Source organism: Candoia aspera, chromosome 1 (genome assembly GCF_035149785.1).
Source record: "Candoia aspera isolate rCanAsp1 chromosome 1, rCanAsp1.hap2, whole genome shotgun sequence".
Lineage (NCBI taxonomy): Eukaryota > Metazoa > Chordata > Lepidosauria > Squamata > Boidae > Candoia > Candoia aspera.
Genome location: NC_086153.1, coordinates 176,479,726 through 176,489,982, shown reverse-complemented (window position 1 = coordinate 176,489,982; position 10,257 = coordinate 176,479,726). Strand labels below are relative to the sequence as shown.

General features: G+C 44.8%; 1 protein-coding gene across 1 annotated transcript; it reads left to right on the top strand.

The window, feature by feature from the left end:
* Nucleotides 1-3,330: 3,330 nt before the first annotated feature.
* On the top strand, nt 3,331-6,218 carry FZD7 (frizzled class receptor 7). The gene has a single exon (XM_063317984.1). It carries the CDS (start codon nt 4,032-4,034, stop codon nt 5,742-5,744), a length of 1,713 nt encoding a protein of 570 aa, XP_063174054.1. The 5' UTR covers nt 3,331-4,031; the 3' UTR covers nt 5,745-6,218.
* Nucleotides 6,219-10,257: the final 4,039 nt, after the last annotated feature.

The following is a 10,257-nucleotide window of genomic DNA, read 5'->3' as shown; positions in this document are numbered from 1 at the left end:
AACTAAAGTAAGAAGAACATTCCAAAGCAACAGTTCTGTTGCACCCTAAAGACTGCCAATTATTTTTCTTTGTCATAGATGTCATAAAATATATTTGGAAGTTGCACAGGGTCTTAATTAAGTCCTGTCATGGATCATTAGAGGTTTATCAACAAAAGCATATGCTATAATTAATTTGGTTAGTCTTTCAGGTGGTTCATCCTTAAGATTTTGCTGATTTTGCTGCAACAGATTAACATGGCTGATCTTACGCAGAGTATTCTAATCAAACCAGATATTTTCTAACAATTTTCAAGCTAAATGAAAACTTTATATGATTGTGAAATTACTGAACTTTCAAGAAAACAAAAGGGATCAAGCCTTCCTTTAAAAGCCAATATTACAGTATTAGGGAAGCATTTAAATGTTTTAGGAGAAATGCAAATCTGTGATAAAGATAAGCATTCTATACAGACAAATGAACATGGATGACAAACACTCTGGGTTAAACTCAATCCTATTTAAGCTAAAACAAATACTAGCATGGGTTTAATAAAGTTAAACACAATGGTTCCTGCTGAAGACCTCACTGCTGATATGTCACTAGCGGTAACACTTCTAAAATAGTTTCACATGACTAAGCTATACGTGGCTGCAAGAAGAAACGTTTTTAACCACAGACAAAGCTTTAGCCTCACCATTTTGCAATTACAAATAAAAGGCAAGACTGCTTTCTCTCCAGAATCAACCTAGAAGCAAGTCAAATCCTGCCATTAAAAATATATTGCACAATGATAGCTGATTACATGCAAAAAATAGAATTTTGTAGGTGTAAGACTGCAATTCTTTGTATAACTCTTAATTACTTTTATATGAGAATTTCTTTCATAAATGCTACCAAACACGGAGGAGGAGGCGGGGGGGAGAGGAGGATAGGCATCGTCACCATCATCACCATCTGCCATTTTCTGCTCCTCAGATGGTCCCATATGGAGCTGCAACACCTCTGAGGCTGGATCCCCATGCAGTGCCATGGATGGCCTACAAACATCAAGTTGGCAAACTCACTATTTTATTTTTCATAGAAGTGGATTTCTAAAGACTGATATTTGTTGTGTTAATAGATGTTAATGAGGACAACAACAGAAGGAGACTTTTATGCAAAGAACAGGAGGAGATTGCTGAACACCTTGTATGTGGTTGTAAGATGATTGTGCAGACAGAATTTTTGAAAAACACAATAAAGTGGCCACTCGACTCACTGGAAACTTAATAAAAATCACAACTTACCAGCAACAAAAAATTGGTGGAATCACAATATTGAAAAAGTGGTTGAGAACAAAAAGTTTTAAGACCCTACGGAACTTCCAAATACAAACTGATAAACATTTAGTGCATCAAAAGCCAGATATGACTGGTTACTAAGAAACAAGTATGGACAATTGACATTGCAGCAGCTGGAGATAGAACAGTCAGTGAGAAACCACTAGAAGAAATAAGAAAATATATATATTCTGGGAGTTGAAGTCCACGCATCTTCAAGCTGCCAAAGCTGAGGAACACTGCTATCAGAGGACCCAGGTGATCAGAGCGCCCAACTGCCTGATACGACACTGCCTGAGGTTAGGGCTGTATGGTTAAAACAAACCCAGACCAAACCCTGTGCCTACATTTGTAGAACTGACTGAAGCAACTGCATCTTCTCCACTTGGGGATTTTGTTCCCTGCATCTTATATACAGTAAAGCAAAGTCATGGGGATGTGGATTTCCCCCTTAAGAAGTGGGCATACTTTTCCCCCACAGATGGTATGAAACAAGAAAAAAGACATTGGAGTCACTGGAACTCTGCCACCCTAACCTATGGTCTTATTGGTTATTTTTGGGTTGGGCCAGAATTGCCCGAGATGAATGGCACATCTCTGAACTTAGAACTTCCTACTGAATTCAGTGAAGTTTACTCCCAGGAAAGTGCACATAGGATTGGCAAGCTAAAGCTGCAAACCTAAATCCTTGTGCTGGGAGATAAATCACTGGGATATATTTATGAGGCAATTTGCTTAAGTTTACACTGCGTAATTGACTGAGCTCCATGGGGCGAGTTCTTAATCAAGCCTTATCTTTCAAGTAATTTCCACCTCCAGACCCCTGTAGGTTTAGATTATGGCCCAAAAAAGAAAAAAAAAGTGTCTTCACTATTTTTTACTATTTGCTAAAGGGGAATTTATGAGCAAAAGAAATGTTTTCAGCATAACATGAGTTTTAATAAATATTTCTAAGTCAAGCTGCATTCCTCAAACCGTTTCAAGTTTTTGGTGTCTTACAAAAGATACTGAGATCATACCACAACCAGTTTGGTTTGTGAATTTGGATTTAAATATTTTCTGCTGTATGGAAGGGACTTAATCAAATTCTTGTACACATATTTGGGGGATGAAGTTTTCATGATTAAACAACATGTACAACCTCATGAACTTTGCACCATTTCAGAAAGGATATATTCTTAAAAATAAGCACTGGACTGTGCCTCATACCAAAAAAGTTTTAAAAGATAAGCCTCAAGTCTATTTCTTTGGTAACTTGTATGACCTTCACATTTATCTTCCACAGCCCCAATTACTGCATTACATGTTCAAAGTATGTGCTATTATTTTGAATCCCTCCCTTAGATATTTATGATGGAGGGGAATCTTATGCAGTTAGTTGAGAAAGAGGAACTAAATAAAACTCAGAAAATAAAGACATTATTTCAGGCCACCGTAAATACGAATTTCGGGATTTCAGAAGGTTATTTCAGGAGGGGCGTAGCAGTGGTAAATGCGGAAAATCTCTTTATAAGAAGAAAAGAGTGAATTTCGAGCACAGTTGTGTGAGATCCAGGCATCCGGATCCAGATATATCCTGATCTCTCTCGCTCTCACTCTCTCGGCGCCTTTTGTTTTACCGGATTCCTTCTGATTTTTGCCTACCACAGATTAACACGTCTGTCCTCTTTCTGCGCGTTTACGCGTCGCCTCTCTTCCATTCAGGAGTCTGAAAGTTTCTTTCAACTTTTCAGCAGAACCCCACCATTACGGAATCCACCCTCGTTCCTCCCCTCCCCTTAGAACTTTTATCTTTCTGTCCAATCCTCAACAGAGGTACGGAAGCAACAAATTATGCAATTGGTGGAAGCTTGGGTTCTATGGCCCGTCCACTGTTTGGTTTGTGAATGGGGCGAAGGGGTGGAGCTCCATGGAATGTTCAGACATACACACACATATGCACATCTATATATACGTGCCTGCATGGCTTTTTTCCTCGTTCTTTATTTTTTTGCTTTTAGGGTGGCTGACTGTTGTTCCAGCGCAGCTAGTCTTTCCCGTTGCTGCTGCAGAGAGATTTCATCTGCCAACTATAGGGGCGGCGGCGGGATATTGGACTACCTCTTAATCCGTGTCTCTGCTTGAAGGGTTGGCACTATTGCTGGTAAAGGAGATGACGGAGTGATTGGATTAAAAGAAAAAACACCTAACTGCTCAATTAAAGCACGCGTGAAACGGAGAAGTAATAGTAAGCCAAATTCCTGAATTCCCAAACTTTGAGGGGCTGAGCAGCGAGCTGGGAAGTGGATCCAGTTACTGCAGACGAACTTGTGAGCGATTCCGCCCTCCCTCCCAGGACTTTTTCGCGGCCGACCGAAGAGAAAAACACAACGCTTTTCGGCGCGGGCAAGATCGCTCTTTGCTGGAAGAGAATACATCGAGGTAGCATTTCGGCTCGCAACTCCAGCAAAGAATTATCCAGCCCTTGGCGAGCGATCAACGAGAGCCGGTTTGGCGAGCGATCCGCCTCTTTCACCTCCTCTACCCGAGAGCAGAAGGCTGAGAGAGCGAAGCCAACCTCGCCGCCGCCGCCCCCGCGCAACCCCTTTGGCTGCTGGCCCTCTCGGGGGGCTGGGCTGGACGCCGCCGATGCTTTGGGACCCAAGCGGCTCTGGGCTGTGAAGACCCGCTTCCCGCCGCTTGCTCTCGCCGGCCGCGCTCGTTCCTTTCGTTAGCAGCTGCCTCCGATCATGGGCCGGGGGGCGAGAGCGGCGCGGACGGCCCCTGCTTCCTTGGGCCTGGCCGTCTTCCTGGGCGTTCTGTGCGGGGTTCCCTGGGGCTCTGGCGCCCAGCCTTACAACGGGGAGAAAGGGATTTCTGTGCCGGACCATGGCTTCTGTCAGCCCATTTCGATCCCTCTCTGCACGGACATCGCCTACAACCAGACCATCCTGCCCAACCTGCTGGGGCACACCAACCAGGAGGACGCCGGGCTGGAAGTCCATCAGTTCTACCCGCTGGTGAAAGTGCAGTGCTCTCCGGAGCTGCGCTTCTTCCTTTGCTCCATGTACGCGCCCGTCTGCACCGTCTTGGAACAGGCCATCCCGCCCTGCCGGTCCCTGTGCGAACGGGCCCGCCAGGGTTGCGAGGCCCTGATGAACAAGTTTGGTTTCCAGTGGCCCGAGCGGCTCCGCTGCGAAAACTTCCCCGTCCACGGCGCAGGTGAGATCTGCGTGGGGCAGAATACCTCGGACACCTCGGGAGGGGAAGCGGGCGGAGAGGGCCCCGGAGGTGCCACTGTCTATCCCACCCCGTATCTGCCCGATCCCCCCTCTTATCCCCTGCCCCCCACCAGCTCTGGCTTCTCCTGCCCGCGGCAGCTCAAAGTGCCCCCATACCTGGGCTACCGCTTTTTGGGTGAGAGGGACTGTGGTGCCCCTTGCGAGCCAGAGCTCCCCAATGGGCTGATGTACTTCAAGGAGGCCGAGGTGCGCTTTGCCCGTCTGCTGGTAGGCATCTGGTCAGTCCTGTGCTGCGCCTCCACCCTCTTCACTGTCCTGACCTACCTGGTGGACATGAGGCGCTTCAGCTACCCTGAGCGGCCCATCATCTTCCTCTCTGGCTGCTATTTCATGGTGGCGGTGGCCTACGTGGCTGGCTTTCTGCTGGAGGACAAAGTGGTCTGTGTGGAACGCTTCTCAGAAGACGGCTACCGCACCGTGGTGCAGGGCACCAAGAAAGAAGGGTGCACCATCCTATTCATGATCCTCTACTTCTTTGGCATGGCCAGTTCCATCTGGTGGGTCATCCTCTCCCTCACCTGGTTCCTTGCAGCTGGCATGAAGTGGGGCCACGAGGCCATTGAGGCCAATTCCCAGTACTTTCACCTGGCTGCCTGGGCTGTGCCTGCCATCAAGACCATCACCATCTTGGCCATGGGACAGGTGGACGGGGACGTGCTCAGCGGAGTCTGCTACGTGGGCATCTACAGTGTAGACGCACTGCGGGGCTTCGTCTTGGCCCCCCTCTTTGTCTACCTCTTCATTGGCACGTCCTTCCTCCTGGCTGGCTTTGTGTCCCTCTTCCGCATACGGACCATCATGAAACATGATGGCACCAAAACCGAAAAGCTGGAGAAGCTCATGGTGAGGATTGGCATTTTTAGTGTCCTCTACACAGTGCCTGCCACGATAGTGCTGGCTTGCTACTTCTATGAGCAGGCCTTCCGGGACACGTGGGAGAAAACCTGGCTCCTGCAGAGCTGCAAAAGCTATGCTGTTGCTTGCCCCACCAACTTTGCCCCAATGAGCCCCGACTTCACTGTCTTTTTGATCAAGTACCTCATGACCATGATTGTGGGCATCACGACCGGCTTCTGGATTTGGACTGGCAAAACTCTCCAGTCTTGGCGGCGCTTTTACCATAGACTCAGCACAGGAAGCAAAGGGGAAACTGCCGTATGAGGGTCCCTTGGCTTCCTCCCCCTTCTCTTGTATTGCAAGGAACAAGGGCTCGGACATGGGTTCCTTCAGACTGCCTTTGCTTCTCACCAAGAGACCCCCATCTCTAGGCCAGGAATTCTGGCTTCATTCTCCTTGCTGGTTAAGTTGAAGAGCACAGAACAAGTGTCCTTCGCAAGACTGTTCTTTGGGGCAGTGAATATCTTATCCTCTGAGAACTTGCTTTTCCCCTCCATCCTGGCCTCCTCACCTTTTAAATGGTACTGCAGTAACTCTTTAAAGTATGCTGGAATGGAGCCAAGGATGGAAGTTTGGGAGAAGAAAAGAGAGAAAAGCAAGCTATCTTTTTTTCCTTAAAAAAAGTGATCACATTACTGCATGATAAGGTGCCAAATCAGATCCTCCCCCCCCCCCCAAATCAGAGTCTTAATTTACAGTCTTTCTAAACTTACCCAAGAAGGCACTGAGAAGGGAGAAAGAGTGTGTGTGTGTGTGTGTTTGTGAGAGAGTGTGCGATCCTTTTAAACAAGAAACTGCCAAATAGGTCTTACTGGGGCTTCCTACATATTGTAGCAGTGCGGTCCAGTGCAAGCCTACTTGGAAGTTAAAGCTCTGCTGGATTCAGCGGGACTTACTCCCGAGTAAAGGTGTAATGGTTTCCAGCCTATGCACACTTGCCTTGGGGAGCAAGGCATCTTGAACTTAGTGGAGCTTAGTTTCTGAATCAGCAGTGCATGGGCTTGGCCAGGCTGTAGGGAAAATTCTCCATTCCAGTTTCAAAGTTTTCTTCCTGGCTGATTTGGGCTTTGGCAAAAGAGTCTTGCTGGGGTTTTAGGGAGGAGCAAGAAGGGGGGAGGGAAGAAATGGGTCTGAAAAAGAAGTGACATGTTGATTTTTGGTAGAATGGCTTTAACTCTCTTGTCTTTTGTTAGAGGAGACAAAAGAGAAACAAAAGTGGGTTTCTCTGCAGCAAAGCATAAGCAGGGGCTTGGTTTTTATGGGGAAACTAACAAAGAATTTGTTGAGGTTCAGCTAGAGCTGCGAGTCATGCCGCTCTTTTTTTTTTTATGAAAACAAGGGGAAGGGTTTTCAGGAAAGTCTCCTGTGTAACTGGAGAAAAGCCGAGGCTGTCTCTCTCCATCTCTCTCTCTTTTTTTTAAGAACAACTGACAAAACAGCCAGTAATGAAACAAGCCTTTTAAAGCATCTTTAATGCTTTATTCCCACAAGGTTGCTGTTGGTTTCCCTGGCTGATCATCTGTATCGCCCTTTGATTTGTAAATGGGGCCAAGGGAAGGACCTAGAAACTGAGAAGCAAGAGAAAAAGATACTTTGCGGTCCTGGTCGAATCAGGGACACCTCAGTGCTCCCCTTAATGTGCTCTTAGATTCCCTTGAAACCAGTAGTAGGTAGGTTCTTAATTGTGGCCTTCATTCCATTGGAAACCAGTTTCTCCACAGATGTTTACATGGACCTTAAGTGCTACCATTTCAGGGAGCTTATTCATTAGAGAGGGCATTTAGGAATACTGCCTTAATTATACCACAAGGGATTGTCTGATTAAGGCTGAAGTCCTGGGAAAAGATCCCACTCACTATATCCTGTGTCCAATTCAGATACAAGGGTTGAGATTCATCACCCTCTTTTGAATGTGCTATACAGTCTTAGGAATGTATAGCTAGAAAAAGTCCTGTGTAATTCAGTTAAATCTACTTTTCGATGAGGTTAGGCTTTTGCAGCTTAAATGCTGGAATTGATGTCTTGTTCCTAAACTGTGTGTTTTCTTTTCAAAATTCTCTGCATTCTTTTCTTGAATGATCAGCCTATTAAATATGTCTGAAGTAAAAATTTTACATCACCGTATATAACATTTCCTCAAAGAGCCCACTGTTGGAAATAAATTAATTTCAGAAGCATTTCTGAAATGCTACATTTCTCAAGCTAGCGTTCTGGAAACATAAGGGGTTTCTATTTATTTTTACCTAGAAGACTAATTGGAGGACTGGGGGCTTGAACAAGCCATACTTAGATTTCCCCTTCCTTCTCCAGGGTGCATTGGTATCTTTTTTTTAACGAATGGATATCATTACAAAAAATTACCACTACTCAGAAGTGTAGAATTGGTAAGGAAGAGGAAAAAGCATGTCAGGCATAGTATTGGGGGATGAAATGACAAGAAAAATATTCCATTAATTCTCTAGTAATAGCTGATCTTCCTGGTTCTGAGATTTTGGTTTGGGAATCTTTAAAATGAGCATAAGACACGCTGGAAATGCAGTATGTATATTTTGTAAATCTGATGTTTTGTAAGAAAATATATATGTATTTATGTTTTTACTTAACTTTTTTGTTTTCAAAGGTTCTGTGTAAGACTCATTTCTTGTGTATGTACAAGATACAAAAATAAATGGATTTTTAATATAAGGTAATTTGTGAAAAGTCGTATTTTAACTTCAAATTTTTCCCCTGTGCCTAGTTAAACATTGGTTAAATCTAGATCACCTTGAAGAAAACCATTTTTGTTGGTTAAAGAGCAGTTCCTAAGCTTATTTATTTTAAATAAATATTGTTGGCCTGAATGGGTCTTTTAAATGAATACTGCTAGGACTGGGCAGTGCAATGCAGCATGTTCAGACTTGACTGCAAGTGTCTGCTTGAAGGGATTCCAGTGATTTCCAACAGGGCCTCCTACTGTGACCAGTATGGTTAGGCAGGCTTGTCCGCTGGCAGGAGATTATGGGAATTTAGCCTAACACATCAGCAAGATGCCAGATCCTAAACAGCTGGATTAAAATGTATTTGTCTTAGGCAATAGCTCTTACTGTGGAGTAGCAATAGCTCTTATGAAATCAGTAAGGATTGCCTCTGAAGCTGACATTTTCTGGACTTCATAGTGGTTCTTCTATCTGGGGCATTTATTTAGTCCCTTTGCTTTCCTCCCTGGGAACATAAGAAAAGCCTGAAGCCCTCTCAGATCCAGCTTCCTGTTCCCACAGCAGCCAACTGGATGCCTCTCAGAAGCCCAGAGGCAAATGAGGAGCACAAAAGCCTCTTCTTACTTGTGGTTTGTTCCCAGCAACTGATAGTCAAAAGCATTCCAGCTTCTTACATGTAGAGCCATCATGATTAGTAGCCATTATTCACAGCATTTCTGAACTCAAGAAGGTGTCCTATCTGAACCCACCTTCCTCAAAACAGGCCCGGCAGAGAGAGTAGTGGACAGAAAGCAAGCTTCACTGTTGGAGATAAGGAGGACTAAGTCAAACACCTCCCAAGGGGACCAAGATGGGGAAGGCAGTTGTCTAGGATTTGGGAAGACCCAGGGTTTTCTTTGGGCATTGCCTGGCTAGGCCTTCCTGTCATCCTGGATGAGCTTAGTGCAGTTAGAAGTCTCCTGTCTCTTCTAGGCAATGATCGCTTTCAGGGAAGTGCTTTTTCAGTGGTCCTGAAAAAGGAAGCATCACCTCTTTGCCATCTATCTTTCATTATTTCCCCCAGGCTTTGCTGCCTTGTGTTTAAGGAAGTTGCTGGTATGTCAAAACTTACTTTCCATTTTGAGGAGGATGGTATAGTAGTGCTTCATAGCCTTTTCAAACACAAAACAGGTGGCCCCTGTTATTCAGAGAGGTTCTATTTCAGCTTAGAGTTGGGGATAGCAGAAGACAAGATTGGTGTGTGTGGGGGGGAAACTACTTTGCCCCTACAGAGGCCCCTCTGCCATTCTGTGTTATGTGTGAAATACACAGCATGGTTTCTTTACTGTTACTGGGATTTTCCTGACAATATTGCACAATAAAAGAAAATATTGCACTTATAATCAATCCAAGGGGCTTCACAGCCAGATGACAGATGGGCTTTTCTTTTCTGAAATCTATTGGTTATTCCTTATTTGTCCCAACAGAAGAGATATCTGTAGCTCAGGGTTGAACTGTGGAGTCATTGGTGCTCTCTGAGCTTGGTGGTTTGCTTGCAGGCATTTCATTACCCAACTAGGTAGCTTCATCAGTGCGAGTGAGTGTGGGGTTTGCTCCCTGTTTATATACTGTTGCTTGCCCTGCCTGTGTTGGTGAGGCTGTGGTTTTCTTGTTGACAGGAGTCTACACTGACTCCAAGGGACAAAACAGAACAAAACAAACAAACAAACAAAAACATTTCAGATACTAGATTAACCTTCTACAGATATCCTGAAATTCTATATGCAGGGCATCCATCACAAGGCACATTCTGGTAGGTAGGGGAGCGATGTTTTGCAAACCCAAAGGGGAATGTTGGAGCATTTGACAAATGTACCACAGCATAAGCTTGCATCAGACAAAATGGACTCATGCAATCATAAATATGTCAGCCTTATAAGGCCCTAATGGAGTGACATTTCTTTTGCAATAAATCAGAAAGTCTGGTAGCACCTTTTCCAACTAACAAATTTTATTAAAAGGAATGTACTTATATAAGGCACCTTCACAGTGTTCTGTCCCTCATAATGCCTGAAGCACCCACACCTAGCAATAAAGATTTT

Bases quoted from the DNA above. Each gene is read 5' to 3' on its own strand.
- FZD7 (XM_063317984.1), top strand. From the start codon at position 4,032: ATGGGCCGGGGGGCGAGAGCGGCGCGGACGGCCCCTGCTTCCTTGGGC.